General features: G+C 48.7%; 1 protein-coding gene across 1 annotated transcript; it reads left to right on the forward strand.

The window, feature by feature from the left end:
- The first annotated feature begins 9,206 nt into the window (after positions 1 to 9,206).
- NKX2-1 (NK2 homeobox 1) lies at positions 9,207 to 15,486 on the forward strand. The gene is made up of 3 exons (XM_071559433.1): positions 9,207 to 9,259; positions 13,662 to 14,038; positions 14,816 to 15,486. Exons 1-3 carry the CDS (start codon positions 9,207 to 9,209, stop codon positions 15,484 to 15,486), a joined length of 1,101 nt encoding a protein of 366 aa, XP_071415534.1.
- The last annotated feature ends 337 nt before the right edge of the window (positions 15,487 to 15,823 follow it).

Below are 15,823 nucleotides of genomic sequence, written 5' to 3' on the forward strand. Positions count from 1 at the left end.
GGCAGACCATTCAATTTTCACATAGGCTTTTAGTTACTCAAAACAATTTTATTAATTCAGATCAATTGGGGTTTTTATTAAATTTGAGATGATTGTAAACTGAAATTTCTCACCAAAGAATTTTATACTTCTCCTGAATTTAGATCATTTATCTAACCACCAGAAGTTCTGGTGAAATTTCTGTCTCTGAAAAAGCCTTGACATCTGAGAGTTGCTTCTCTTCTACATTGAAATGCAGAAAAGAAGATTTATAGGAGGTAAAAATAAATTTCTATAATATTGGATTGTAATCATGAATACAGATAGGCAATTATATCCACCAAAGGAGCTGGAGAACAGAGAAAATGTGGGCAAGCAACACCCTTAAGGAGTTCAAATTAAATTTGCTCAAGAGAAAAACATGTTAATTCAGAAAAAAAAATCTGCAAACAATTATGCTGTTTAATCCAGTTTAAGACTTGCTATGGTTAATTATAGTGTAGTATCTAGTGATGACTCTGGCTAGTTAAATGTAGATAACTTTTACTGGGTTTGCATGGCAAGGTTTTGGTAGCAGGGGGTGGGGGTAGGCTACACAGGGAGCTCCTGTGAGAAACTGCTAGCAGCTCTGCCTGTGTTTGACAGAGCCAATGCCAGCCAGCTCCAAGAGAGATCCACCACTGGCCAAGGTCAAGCTCAGCGACAGTTGTCTCACTGTGGAAAATTTTGTGAAGGACTGCCTCCCATGTTAGGAATCCCACTCTGGAGCAGGGGAAGAGTGTGAAGAATCCTTCTCCTGAAGAGGAAGTAGCAGCAGAAACATGAGATGAACTGACTGTAACCCACATTCCCGTCCCCCTGCACCCTTGGAGGGGAGAAGGCAGAGAACTCAGAAATTAAGTTTAGCCAGTAAAGGAGGAAGGGTAAGGGGTAAGGTGTTTTTAAGATTTTGGCTTGCTTCTCATTATCCTACTCTGATTTGCTTGCTAACAAATTCAATTAATTTCTCCAAGTTAAGTCTACTTTGTCCATGACAATAATTGTTGAGCAATCTCACCCTGTCCTTAAACTTATGAACCTTTCAGGGTATTTTTTCTCTCCCCTGTTCTCCTGAGGAGGGGAGTGATGGAGCAGCTTTGATAAGGACCTGGCTTCCAGCCAGGGCCAGCCCACCACATAACTGTAGGAAATGTAATTTACAATCAAAACACAGAAAGATCAACAAAACTAGATAAAAGAAATCCATCTGGTCATTGAAATTCACCCCAGTTATGATGCTTATTTATAGGTTTTACTATATGAGCAATAATTCTGATTTTCCAGTAACAGTCTCTGCATATCCAAACCTTCTCCAAACTTCTGGGCAACAGATTCCCCCAAAATGCTAGCCCTAATTTGTCTCCAAACCCATTTCCACAACAGCTTATTCAAGGTCCAGATGGTGAAGTAAAGGGCAATTTCTCTCCAGCTTCTCTCACAAAGCCCTACCATGGACCTCAAATGAAGCATCAGTGTAAAGCTACCAAATAACACCAGCTTTAGGGAATAGCCACTCTTCAAGCTGAAGTGCAACAAGGCAGTATACATAACAGAATTTCATTATGAGAAAAACAGCACCATTTCAGTGATGAATGACACTCCATTGAGGAAAGAATGGGAACCTGCTATGTTCAGTTTGTCATCCCCTCTCTTGGCTCAAAGCACATTGGATGAGTCATGCTTGATTTAGTAAAGTTTACATCTACTGATCAGACTACATCATTTATTATGGAGCTTAGACACTTACTCATCTACAAAAAATACTTTATGCTCCATGGAGGAGGTATTTTTTGTTTTCCAACTGCATTTTGTGTAGATGTGTCTGAGAGCATTTTCTGTGGTCTTGTTAATAGGAGTGCATGGATGTACATGGTATGTTCTGCCCTGTGATTTACATAAACAGTATTGCATGCTGATTAAAAAAAAATCATGCAAGAAAACATACTTCTTGGTTTAAAATCAGAGGTAAGAGACCCTCTCTTATTAGAAAAGGAAGAAATAGTGAAAATGAAATATATCTAGTTAGAATCAGGTTCAGAACTGAACATTATCTTTTAAGGAGCCAAGAAAACAAACCGTATAAGAATTCAGACCTCTGACCACCTCTGCAGGGGAAAGCTAATGGAAACAGCACCTCACTGGGGACATTACTGCATATCATCACCTAACAGTGACCCTGAGAAAAATGAAACTGAAGAGAAATAAAACTGAATGTGAGGGAGGTGGAACTGTTCTCATTTCCGAATCTGCAGCAGAATAATAGTTTAATTAGGTATACAGCACAGCAAACTGAATAAATACCAGAAGAAAAATATTTTCAAGCTTTGTAAAGCAATGACATGCAGATAGAGAGAAAGGCAAAGTCCTGTATTTCTAGCCATTTTTGATAAATGCAGGATGCATAATAACTTAGAAAAATAAAATTTAGAGAAACCCAGCAATTCAAAGGGCTGAACATTCAGCAAAGTATTATGTCTTGCAATGAACAGACCACAGAGAGCTGAGCATCCAAAATTCATTGAAAAGTTTCTACAGAACCCAAAATTTCACAGATATACAAACATTTCAGACACCTATTTTCTGAAATGTTTGTGCTCTGTAATACATAATTTTCCTAGGCACAAAGTTTCTACAGCCTGTGTAATACTGCTTGTACTCAAACTACTCTGTGTTATGAAGAAAAGTGCTCAGGTGCTCACTGAGGCTGGTACAGGTCTGCAAGCTGTCCCACAGTCTCTGCCACCAAAGCCAGCTCTTTCCAATCTAATGCCGGTGCTGGTCAACTGCTGAAAGTGGTAGATGGAAGGGGAGGAAACACAATATCGCTGGGGAAAGATTAGGAAGCTTAAGATTGGCATCACAGTGTTAAGAAGAGTTGATGAGAGGATGAAGAGCTGGAGGTGGGATAAGCAGAGGCATAGGTCTGGTACGAAGTTAGTGCTGGCAGCCACCATTGCTGTTAGGAACCCTGGTCACAGCAAATGTCAAGAGCTCCATCTGCCATCACTGGCAGCAGCAAGGACCACTGCAGCAAGCAGTACCCAAAGCAAGATCTGTTTGGAAACTCCTGTTTCATGCAATATGTATTTCAATTTGATGTTTCCAGAATGCATTCAGGACCAAATCTTTTCATTGAAAAAGCACCAAAATATAATAATGAAAAGCAAGTGCTCTTTGACAGATTTTGCAGTGCAATCTTTAAATGCTGTAAGTACCAGAAACTTTTCCCATTGAACTTAAATGCAATCCTATTTCTCCCTCTGGGGGAGTCCTTGACCACAGGTGGCCAAATGGCAGGGCAGGCTCCTGCCGGTAGATGATAGCAATATACATTTCTGAGGCACAGCCTGCAGCCCTGCTTGCAGTCATACAAGGAGGGATTGTGGAGCTGCTGGATCACCATGGTGTTTTTCCTCTTGACCTTTTTTAATCTGCTCTGTAGCTGGTGTGGACACAGGAACCACTGAGGGCTTCATTTGTCTGCAGCATCAAATTGCTCTGACGGTGCATGTACTTTTAACCAGAAATTCTGCCTCTCAATCTCAACAGTGAACTGAACTATCTATGCTGCCAGTGATATCAGTGTGGCCAAATAGGCAGCAGGTGGGTTTGCATCCATTCATTAGCCAGAACACATTTCTAGAAGGGCACACTTATGATTTGCCCCTATCTATTTCCCATATGACCATGGGCTACATCTTTGCCTCTTATAACATGTCAAAATAGGCTCTCACCCTAAAACTGTTGATATTCATGGACCGTTTTGAGCTCACACAGATGAGATGGGATGGAAGTGTCAATTTTGTTCACCTTTAAAGCTTGCATCTCACAACTGAAGAAACCTGTGATGTTTTCCCTGCCTTTGGACCCCTTCCCAGAGCATGTAGAACGTGAAGGTGGCATTCCAGTGGGATGGCAGATATGGCACATTAGTTTTATATGTAGGTGGTAAAATAGTTTCCTTCTTAGTCCTGTGCTAAGTGCTTGCTGACTGAGTTTGACTCCACAGACTCAAGGACAGCCAGCTGAGGTTGCTTCCTCCAACACTAATACATAAACAAGTTATTCACTTGGGGTTTTTTCAGTTAGCATTATTCAGAGACAGTAAAATGCTTTAGAGTATTCATTCTGGTTCCAGTTGTGGAAATGGAGCATGTGTAATTACCGGTGTGGGTAGTATTCCATCTCATAGCCTTACTTATGCTCATGAAGGATATTATCCCATATCAGCTTAGCAGTCTTCTTTCCCTGGAATTCAAAATAAGCAAGGCACATAAAGGAATGATAAAGCAGTAATTATAAGGGACATTATTTTAAAAACCGAAGAGTAGTAAAAGTCCATTAATGGACTGCTTTACATGATTAAACTACTTCCAAGAAAGTATCTAGGTTTTTTCAGCATAAATATTTCTGCATTGAAAATGTAACTTGAACCTAACTCTATGGCCAGCTATTTTTTGAATACGCATAATATATGATTTCATTTATGAAGGGCAAACATGAGTGAAAGTTTTAACTACATTATGTCTATCATCCAAAGTAATTTAGAAGATAGTCCTGCTATATGGAGTGTCTTCTTTACTACAATGCTAATAATGACTAATGTCTGGGAAAACAGAAAATAGAGTTGTTAGCAAGGACTTGTTTTAGCATATGTTTTAGAATTTTTGTTTGAATAGAAAGTGCTGTTCTAATTCAAAGATAAAATACTTCCAGACCTTCAGAAACTTGTTGGATGCGTTTTACAGATTACAATAAAATGAAGCTTTGGCTTTGCCTCTCAACTCTCAGTCCTTCAACGCAATTGAATCTCAAGCTGAACTTCCTTCTTTCCGTCTTCTTGACTGTTCAGCTCCATGAAGAAAGGTTCTGCAAGACTGAGCCCATATCTTGTTATATCTGTGAAACCTTTTGCTCAGCACTCAGTTGCAAGTGAACTGTGCTACCCATCCCCTAGAAATAAGGGAACCAAAGAATCCTGCTCAGCAGAACAATAACATGTTCCAGGTTGCTGCTGGAACACAACAGAAGAAGATATGGACATCAGCTGATTGCAGTAAGACCAGCTAATTTAGGAGTAGCTTTGTATTTCCCATAGCTGCAAGAGTGGGCAATAACTCCTTTCCAGCTGTGTCATTTCTTTGCCAGGTTGCTGCTTCTTCTTGGGAGAAGGAAATGGTAAAACATTTTGATGAACCCTTTGATATACCTTCCTTGGCAACAAAAACATCCTGGGAGATCCTATATTTTATACCGTGCACTTCATATAAGCAATCATATTTGGCAGAGTGAATGTCAGAGAGAGAAAATGGCAATGTTAGAGCAAAGATATGGGGTACATGCAGTAACAGAAAAGCACAGACACTCATTCCTCCCAGTAGTAATTCAGTATTGCAAGCAGTTGTAACTTGCTCTCCCCTATCTCCATTTCTAGTATAAAATAGAGGAACTCTGCTTCCATAGCTATGTACTACAGCCACATATGCTGAGTTCAAAGCACTATTTGAAAGACAAAGTTTTGCAGGGTAGTCCAGTTGATGGAACCTGATCTGGCCTTCAGCATTCCTGACCCATAGACAAAGAGGTGATGGGAGTTGTTGTCAGAGTTGTCAGATTCCTTCTGTGGCACACAGGTCTCGTGGCTCAAGCAGGGCTACCCTGACATGTATGCCATGCATATATCCCACTGCACAATAAATTTTTGAGACCCTATTTACAGCAAGAAACTCTTGAAAGACTGGTATTTGAAATTGAACTAGCTGAAATTGGTAACTGAACTGAACACTTTCCTGGCAAGAGGAATGCACCTGTTACATCAGCACCCTTGGCCATATATATATGTCAGTAGCTGGTTAACAAAACCCAGCCTTGGAAACAATGCTGAAGAGTGTATAGCTTTGTTAATGGGTTTGGTAGCAGGACCAATAAACTTCATTGTTGAGTTTCCCTACAAATGGCTTCCTTTGTGCTGCAGCTTTTTACATCAGCTTTTAACTAGACCTACCAGTTGTACTAGCCAGACTGGGGGCATGATCTTCCCAGAGACTCTGGTTCCCATGAAGTGAAAAGGGGGCTTCTGAAACACCCCTAGAATTGCCTTTGGGCTTCTGAAATGGACCTCTTTGCCTTGGAGACTTCTGTGCCCTCTCTTCCAGGAAAGTAACAGAAAATCAAGGCAGAGTGAACATTGTTCTTTTTTTTTCTTTTTTTTTTCTTTCTTTTTTTTTTTTAACAAGAATCCGGGTAAATGCTAATTTCTAAGGCTCATGTGACAAATAAACAAATCCACCTGCCACTCGGGTAGTCGGGTCTTTCTGGCTCTACCAGGCCAGATCACTGATTCATCTTAGCTCTCCCTTTTTGGGCTTCAGCCCCAGATGGCACTTGCACATTCACTCCCCATACTCAGAAAGTGTGGGGCAATCAGGCTGTTCCTGCAGAGCAGAGCCTGAGAGCAGCCCTCATGGGATGGGCTCATGGGCTACAGGCTCAGGATGTAGGAAGCAACTGAGGAAGAATCACTCCCAAAAGGCAGTTTTTGAGTGAGAATCTTTTGTGTATGTGACTGTGAATTGTCAAGAGCACAATTTGAAATTGTTTGACTGTGCCGCTTAAAAGCAAGCACTTGGAACTGGCACAAATTATTAAACAGTTCCTCTTGATCCAAGAACAGGTAAGGTGCACTTTCCACAGAGAAGTGGAGGAATCCTGGTCAGAGGCAGAGATACTTCTATGGAATGTTGTTGAGGAGGAGCTGCAGCAACATTAAAAGCTATTTCTTTTTTCAAGATTTGGAGCAATGCACAGTGAAGAGGAACAAATATCCACGTAATGACACTGGTCTCCTACAAGGACCACTGAGCAAAATGCCGTTGTTTCCTCATTTATTTGGTTTTGCCTTGGCTACGGTGACATTTCAACAGCAACAGCAAGTCAGAAATGCCAGGTAAGCGCCAATCCTCTCGGCCTGGGCCCGGTGCTGCGCTTTCCCCGGCGGCCAGCGGAGGGAGGCTGCTGCGGGTTCCTCCGCCCCGGCGACAGCGGGGTCCGGCCCCAGTGCGACCCTCCCGGGGTATGGCTGACAACGAGTGCAGAGCCCCGCCTTGCAGTGATGGCCCCCGCCGAGGGGAACAGTGAGGCAGCTGGTTGTTTCCTTCCCACTTAAAACCTCCGGGAGAGCTCAGACCAAGCCGCAAACTGGGAAGAAGTGGAGCAGAGAAGGATTTAGGTGCAATTACCGGAGTACTCGGTCACTCTGAAGTCAATGACAGCAGGGCATCCGCGGATAGATCTGCCTGAACCACGCCGTTTGCGCGGGTTCCCGGGCTGCCATGGGCATGCACTGGATACGTCGGCACTCAGCTGAGTGGCCCTACACGGCCCGGCAGCCCTGGCTTGGGGCAACGAGGAAGGGCTGGGGCTCCTATCAGCCCTCCTGTAACTTGTTCTCGAGTTTTGCTATGAACACAAAAGGAAAACAAACAATTCCATTCCTCCCGGCACGAAAACAAAGCTCGGGCTCTACCCGGGCTGGTCGAAAGACCTCCATTGTCATTTGTAAATGACTGTCTTTGCAACCGCTCGCCCCTCCTCGAGCCAGCGGGGACCCGCCCGTATCCCTGGAAGCGAGAGGTCGCGGGGAACAAAAGGCAAACTCCGAAGTGACATTGAAAATAAAAGGGAGCTTTGGTTACTCCCAGGGTAAGGTCGAGGGGGAAAGGTCGCCTTTCCCCGAGCGTACATCTTGCCGGCTGGCGCGGGAGAGCGTCCCCGGGCTCGGCCCAGTGCGCCGTCCGCGCAGCCCCGAGGGCGCGGGAGGGCGCGAGAAGCCGCGGAGCCCCCGCCCCGCAGCATGCACAGGGCAGGCTGCAGCACCCCAAGTCCCTCGGTGGGGCGGCCCTGGCACACGGGGAGGACTTCGAGATCAAACCAGGTGGCAGTAGCCAACGAGCCCCCACGCCACTCGCCACCGCCAGCCACGTTGAAACAGAAAAGGGCTGTGGTAAACCAAAGAGCGGGGCGGGGGGGGGAAGCTACTCCGAGACCGCCCCTCCGCTCTGCACCCACAGGCACGTCCGTGTCCGTCGCCTCCGCGTTCAACCCCAGCCGGGAGCCGAGAGCCCTTTTCCCCGGCGCCTGAGCGGCCGCGGGCCTGGGCGAGGGAAGGGGAAGGGAAGGCGGCGAGGTGACCCACTTAAAAGCCGAGTTCCTTTTTGAAACACTTAAGAGACGACAGGGTGGAGAACTGTGAATGTATGCGTAAATATATACTCATGCATACCCACTGTCGGAGGTATGCACCCCCACGCTTGTATGTGTGTGTGTAGGCATGTCTGGGAACACACACAAAAGCACATAACTCCTAAGCTATTTATTGTACTATATTGATAGCTATATCTAAAAGCAGGTAAATAGTTCCCAGCGGGATTGTGTTTATAGGTAAATACCAATAAAAAGCATTTTTGCATGAGTTTATTTAAACCGTGCCTATATTTTTAACTGTCTCTACAAACTAACTTTTTTGTAAATTGTCTCAACACCTGCATTCCAGAAATCGTCCGCATAAATCGCTTCTTACTTGGGTGTATCAAAAATGCTTTGGGGCAACGCTAAGTCCTGTAAGTGTCTACACTGACAGTGTTGCGGCGGTTACAGTCCACTGACACTAAGGAACCCAAATGTGGAGGGCGTGTATTAACTGCTGATAATATTGGTGCCAGGATGAGGTGGTCAGACAGCAGTTCACACATCGGTGCGAGTGCTGCTGCCATCCACCCCAGACTATCAGGGCACCCATGCCTACAAACTATCCTTTCCCCCGGGTCCCCACGCTGGACAGCCACAGAGGGGCGCGGTGGGGCTGGCGGGCCGAGGCGTGCTCCGGGGTGCCACCGCCCCCGCCCTGGCACGGCGGCCCTCCGCCTGCCGCCGCGGCTCCGGGAGCCCTGCCCTGGCACCCCGCACCTGGCCCCACCCTGGCCCTCTTGGCCGGGAACGGCCTGGCGAAGAAAAGGACGAAGAGGGTGTCGAAGGATTAGGGCAGGAGGGGCTCAGCCGTCCGCCAGGAACTGGGGAAGGAGGGGAAAAGAGCTGTCCAGGAGCAGCGCTGCCCTTGCTCGCACAGAGCCTTTTGAGTGGGGCCAGCAGGGACAGGTGGCGAAGGGGCCCCAAGAACCCCCAGCTGGGAGATGCTCCAAGCCCTGGGCAGCTGGAGGAGCAACTGTGCGTGCGCTGCGGAGGGGTGAGGATTTTCGCTTTAGACTTTGGAGGTCTCGTTTATTGCCTTGGGTTCCCACTCCAAGGGAAGAGGTTTCGGCCGGTGTATTTAGAGGTTTTGGCCGGTTTATTTAGGGGTTTCTTCCACTCGGACGAGATAACCAGGGCAGGGGGGGCTTTCCCACGGCGAGGAATTATCCCCACGAACCACAGCAGGCGTTTCCTCTCCACCACACCCAGAGAGCTCTGTGCCTAGGGAGCGCTCGCAAGGTGCATCTCTGGGAGGACTCCTGCCTTACACGCCCAAGCATGTGCTTTCCAGGCAGGGAGCGGCTTCCAGCGCCCTGCCTGCGGCCGGCAGTGACACAAGGCCGCCCTACCCGATCACTGCAGAAACCTCCGGTCCCGGTGTAGGTGTGCCGAGCACATCTTCCCTTCTGGGGTGAGCTTGGGGGACAGAGGGTGAATTACATCGACATGCACAAGCAATCAGACGAAGTTTCTATGAGCTCGCTAGGGGTGGGTGGAGAGGGAAAAGTTGCGGCAAGCTGCCTCGGAAGTGTCCTTTTTCAAGATGCAGGACTTCGGGATGCTCCTTTTCAACCCTCTATGGATGTGTTGGAGTTGTGCTGATGACCAGGAGAGAAGAAAGAGTTCTGCTCTTGCCACCTCTAACTAAGGCCTCCCCAGGAGCGGCTGGCCCCGTTGCAGAACCCTGCTTCCGCGGCAGAGTGGGCTGTACAGCTGCAGGCAGGGCCGACTTCTCGGCTGCAGGGCTGAACAGGTGGTGCCCCATTGTGCCGGTGGCTTGGTGGAACCAGGCACGCACCCTAGTACTGACCCATAGGGAGCCCGGAGCGTCTAAGTATTTGTACCAAAAAGTTACGCCTAGAAAGTGTCTTTCTTTTTGAGAAAGAATTCGCCTGCGGGTTGCGTGGGACCCTTCCCCTCTGCCCTCCGAGCCCTTCCACAGCTCTGGCTGGCCGAGCACATTTGATTCCCCTTGGGAAGGCACAGTAACTCGTATAAAAAAGACATTGTTGTCTTTGGAGAGCCCTGTACGCACTTTCAAAAGCTGATCCTTGAGTTCCCAGCCCCCGCAATCCAGTTGATGAGGAAACGCTCTGCGGTCTTGGTGGCACCGTTTCCATTGGGATTGGCACCATTTGATTGACAAACTCTCCCATTCTTCCACCTCTCGAGTGTTATCAAAAGGATTGTGTGGGGTCAGAAGCTATTGAAGGAACGTCCGTGTAGCCGCATTTCTGCAAACACGGGGTGAAAACTGTGCCTTTCTCATGAAAATGCTTCCACCAGGCAAAACGCATCTTATCTTCCTTGCTCTCCTCCTTAGCATTTCTTTTTAACTCGAGTGTTTTACTTAGCAGCATCACGAGGTAAACGGACATATCACTAAAGGCAGGCTCAGCAGGAATCTGTCGGGGCGGCCACCCTCCCCGTGGGCTAGGGGCAGCCATCTCTGTCTGACAAAACTCGGGTGGAGAGTTTGAAAGAAAAGGATGAGCGACGGGACACGGTAGCAGCGAAGTTGTTTTCTCGCCCCTTGTTTGCGGTGTCACTCTCCCTGTTATAGCCCATTTGGAACGAGAAACAATGTACCTGCTTACGTTCCAACGAGTCGATCTAGCTGGGCTAAAAAATGCTGTCGGGACCCGGCGGAGTATAGCTGTGCCTGTGCGCGCCGTGGTGTATTCCTAATTCAGAAGTCCTACACAGATAGTTTCACCCGCTCCTCAGTAAAGGTGAACGAAGCACTCTCTCATAAACTTCCTTCTAACACACCCCGCTCAGAACCGAGGCCGGACTCCCTCGGGATAACCTAACCAAGCAATATTTCGAAGGTGATTTAACCTGCGCTCATTCGAGCGGGAGGATAAATAAGCTCTACCAACCGCAGTCTACGGCAAAAGGGGTCGTTCAGGGGGCGCTCCGGGGACGGCGCAGGGCAGTGGGGCATCTCACCCGCCCCCGCGCCCACCTCTTCGCGTCCCATTCCGGTCGCCGGAGCTGGTACTGGGGTCTCCCCAACCGCCCCACGTCGCACTCCCTGGATGGAAATAGAGTCGTTGCTCCTGCCACACAAATTGCGCTGCCACATGTCATCTTTCACCTCTGATGAAACCCGACCGTAGCGTCATTTTGGTGGATCCTATGGTATTTAATTTTTTTCCCCCTTCCATCCACGCTCTTCTTTTCAACGCTCATGAAATAGGCACGCAGCTGATGTGTTTGAGAAATTCGGAGGGGGTGGGGGGTTGTGGTGTGGTGTGGTGTGTGGAAGTAGGAGAAGCAAATCACAAACCCAAAACAACCAAAACCACCAAGGCAAAGTCGAGTGTCTCTCTGTAGGAACAAAATCAAAGGCCGCACTGAGGAACACGCGCAGAAAAGAGAAAAAGAGAGGGCAGGGAAAAAAAGAAATGTTCCATAGACCTGGAAAGACAAGATTGTAAGATTTTGAAAGAAAAGAGGAAAAAGAAGTGGTAAAAGCGAAGTCGCCCTCCCCTGCCTTTAGAGACCCAGCAGACTCACAACCAGCCCACTTCGGGATATTCAACCTTGAGGGAGCTAGTGCCGAAAGAAGAAGATGAGATGATGTAAGAGAGCTGGAGACCTGATTGAAGGAAAGTTGCCCCGATTATATTTGTGTGGGAAAGCTCACCTCTTGCAGAGCTCTAAAGTGTAATCAAGACTGAGGCTTACACTTGAAGGATGTTAACTCTCATACGGGATCCTACTTTCTCCTAAACAGTTTCTTGCCTAGTGAATGAGAGCCTCCCAATTGAAGCAAAATGATCCTTATGTACGAATATCAAGCACAGTCACAAAGCGACCGGCTATTTATGCTGCCACTTTAGACAAAGATATTTAGTTATTCCCGGGTAGCAAGTGCACTTTTGCATTTTTAAGCACGAACCAGCCGCGCACAAACATATTTACAAGTGCAATTACTAAATAGTTACTTGACACTTCAAAGTCCCAGGGTTAACTGTACCTTCGCTGTAATTTTCTTAATATTCAGGTAATCGCTGTATTAAATTGGGATTGCCAGGGCCGTAGGCCGGAATGTGAAACACTCAGGGGAGGTTTCTCTTCTCCACCCAGATTACCCCGAAATATAAGCTTTGGAGACATTAGGCATTGTGAGATTTCTTCAAAGACCCGAGTGACATTAACTGCTGGCTGCCTGTACGTGTGTGGCTGTGAATGGATCGCTTTTGTTTTCACACCGGATCCGAGAACAGATCTGAAAGTGCCAGAAATTGCAGTTTATTGGGAACTACAGAGAATTCATTGGCAAGGTCGTGTAGCAGATGACCTGAGAGGTCTTCTCCATCCAGCTCCCGTGCTGTATAAATAACCTTAGAAAACAGCTTCAGGTTCAGAAGGACCATGAGTGCCTGTGAGAGTCTTTGCCTCTAAGAATAACACGCGACATTTTGCGCTAACCTATGTTTCATCAGTCTCTCGCCCCAGGCAATTAAATTACTGTTTGATTTTGCAAACTTGCATCTTCCACCTATCCTTGAGATACACAAAAAATGCCAAAGTGGAAGGAACTTTTGGGTTTAGGGAGAGAAACCATTCTCGCACTGGGTGTCTTAGCAGACAGACGGAGAGAGTGTTCTCGAGATGCCAAACCCCAAGTGCTTGTTCAACCCCAGCCGGCTGGGGCATCTCACAATCCAGTGCGGGGAATGTGGGGCGCGGGGAGCTGTGGCCCGGTGGGAAAGGTCTGCCCTCCGGAAAGTTGCCCTCCCGGCAGCGGGGCTACTTCAGGACCAAACTTAGTGGGGGAAGAAGACTCCGTTTTTTAGCTCACCGGCATTCCACCCCTTTTCCGCAGCTCTCACAAAGGCTGGGCTGACAGCCTTGCCACCCGGGAGCTGTTTTTAAATCCTTTCATCCAGTCAAATGGTGGTCTTTTTGCCTTGCCTTCCATTTCCCGTTCACGATATTGCCACCTCCGAGAAAAATAAAATGAGTTGTGCTCACGGAGTCTCTCTCTTTTTCCCTCTCTCTCCCGTCCTCTTTCTCTCTTTTTTCTTTTTTTTTTTTCTTTTCCTTTTTATTTTTTAAGACATAAAAAAATCCTGACAAGTAAAACTTAAAGGTGTTTACCTTGTCATCAGCATGTAAGCTAATTATCTTGGGCAAGATGTAGGCTTCTATTGTCTTGTTGCTTTAGTGCCTATGCCCCGCCTCTGGTGGCAGCCTAAAACCTGGCGTCTGGCTAAAACAAACGAAAGGCAGCCCTGAGCCTCCACTCAATCCAATTAAGGCGGACTTCGTCCACTCGGTTACGTGTACATCCAACAAGATCGGCGTTAAGGCAACACCAGAATATTTGGCAAAAAAAAAAAAAAAAGATTTGCCTCCCCTTCCTTTTTTTTTTTTTTCCCCAGCCGCCGAATCATGTCGATGAGCCCAAAGCATACGACTCCTTTCTCAGTGTCTGACATCTTGAGTCCTTTGGAGGAAAGCTACAAGAAAGTGGGCATGGAGGGCAGTAACTTGGGGGCTCCCTTGTCAGCCTACAGACAGTCTCAGGTTTCTCAGCCGGCCATGCAGCAGCACCCCATGGGCCACAACGGAACAGTGACTGCCGCCTACCATATGACAGCGGCAGGGGTCCCCCAGCTCTCCCATGCTACGATGGGGGGCTATTGCAATGGGAACCTGGGCAACATGAGCGAGCTGCCGCCTTACCAGGACACCATGAGGAACAGTGCTTCGGCGACAGGATGGTACGGCACTAACCCGGACCCCCGCTTCTCCTCAAGTAAGTCATCCCGGGGCTGGGTGGCTGGTGGGGAGGGTGGCCGAGCACCTGCCCCGCCAAACCGTGGGCACTGGGCGCCGGGGGCTCCGTGCCAGGGCAAAAGTCGATCCAAATATCAGACCCCACCCCCCAAACCCCAAATTCCTTTCCCGCCGAGGATCGTGTCCCGTCCCTCCACCCCAGCTGGTTGCATGTCAGCCTCCCGCGGGTGCTTTTGCGGGATAAGAGGGTTGGAAGCCCCGCGGTGGCGGGGAGCGAGAGCCTGGGACTCGCCGTCCAGCGGGGCGGGAGTGGCGCAGCCCGGGGACCCAAGGGGAACCGGCCGTGTCCGTCTGCCCGCGCCGCCCGGCAGCGGGTATGGGAGAGGGGAAACCCGAGCCCTCGGGGCCGCGTCCCGGGAAGCGGCAGGGGAGCGGGCGAGTCCGCCCCGGCCGGCTCCGGCAGAGCCGCTGTTCGCGGCCGCTGCGCTGTCACATCAGCTAGGCTATCCACCACCGGACAGGACGAGGGACGACTTGCCGCCCTTATTCACCGGGGCTGGGCTGAGAGAGAAGGGGATCCCGCTGACTGCCGCTTGCCCCGGGAACGCATAGTCGTTGTTTAGAAGCGAGGGCGCCCCGAGGCCGGGAATGCGTCTGCCGGCGGGTTGCGGAGGTCCGCTGGGGGCAGGTGGCGGCGGGGGCTGCTCGGAGCGCAGGGCGCAGCTCGGGCCGGGCCGGGCCGGGCCGGGCCAAGCCAAGCCAAGCCGGCTAAAACGTGCCGCCTTCTCCCTTGCAGTCTCCCGCTTCATGGCGCCGTCCTCGGGCATGAACATGGGCGGCATGGGCAGCCTCGGGTCCCTGGGAGACGTGAGCAAGAGCATGGCCCCGCTCCAGAGCACGCCGCGGAGGAAACGGAGGGTCCTTTTTTCCCAGGCCCAAGTCTACGAGCTGGAGAGACGTTTCAAGCAGCAAAAATACCTCTCTGCCCCGGAGAGGGAACATTTAGCCAGCATGATACATCTCACCCCGACTCAGGTCAAAATCTGGTTCCAGAACCACCGCTACAAGATGAAACGCCAGGCCAAAGACAAGGCTGCGCAACAGCAGATGCAACAGGAGAACGGCGCCTGCCAGCAGCAGCAGTCTCCCAGAAGGGTGGCGGTGCCAGTGCTTGTGAAGGATGGCAAGCCCTGCCAAGCAGGCTCCAACACACCCACAGCAGCTATCCAGAGCCATCAGCAGCAGGCAGCTACAACGATCACAGTGGCTACCAATGGCAACAGCCTCGGACAGCATCAGAGCCACCAGACAAACAGTGCGGGGCAGTCTCCAGACATGGGACAGCACTCGGCCAGCCCTTCCTCTCTGCAGAGCCAAGTCTCCAGTTTGTCTCACCTGAACTCTTCTACTTCTGACTATGGCACTGCCATGTCTTGCTCCACCTTGCTATACGGTAGGACCTGGTGAAAGGACTAAACAAAGAAAAAAAAAGGCAAAAAGAAAAAAAGCAGATTACCCGAGTTACACAAATCTCTGTCCTCTCCAAATTATTGTGCGCTTTTCTTTTTTCTCTCTTTTTAATTTTATCTTTTTTTTAAATTGCTTTTCTCCCTTCCCCTCATTTTACTAAATGGTTCTCTGAGAACCTCTAGGAGACAGAGAGAGAGACTTTTTTTGTTTGGTTTTGTTGTTACTCTTGATGTTTTGGGTCTTAATTTTTCCCCCCCAAAGTTTTTGTATGGGGTGTTTAAAAAGATTCTGACTAATAACCGTGGAGCAGTCTGCAGAAAGGGGACCATCACTA

The sequence above is a fragment of the Pithys albifrons genome, chromosome 6 (assembly GCF_047495875.1).
Source record: "Pithys albifrons albifrons isolate INPA30051 chromosome 6, PitAlb_v1, whole genome shotgun sequence".
NCBI classification, from domain to species: domain Eukaryota; kingdom Metazoa; phylum Chordata; class Aves; order Passeriformes; family Thamnophilidae; genus Pithys; species Pithys albifrons.

What these genes read in the sequence shown, in the direction of transcription:
- NKX2-1 (XM_071559433.1), top strand. Translation starts at nt 9,207, where the DNA reads ATGCTCCAAGCCCTGGGCAGCTGGAGGAGCAACTGTGCGTGCGCTGCG. An exon ending in TGTGCGTGCGCTGCGGAGGG is followed by an intron (nt 9,260 to 13,661) that starts GTGAGGATTTTC and finishes TTTTTTCCCCAG; the next exon opens with CCGCCGAATCATGTCGATGA. An exon ending in GGACCCCCGCTTCTCCTCAA is followed by an intron (nt 14,039 to 14,815) that starts GTAAGTCATCCC and finishes TCTCCCTTGCAG; the next exon opens with TCTCCCGCTTCATGGCGCCG.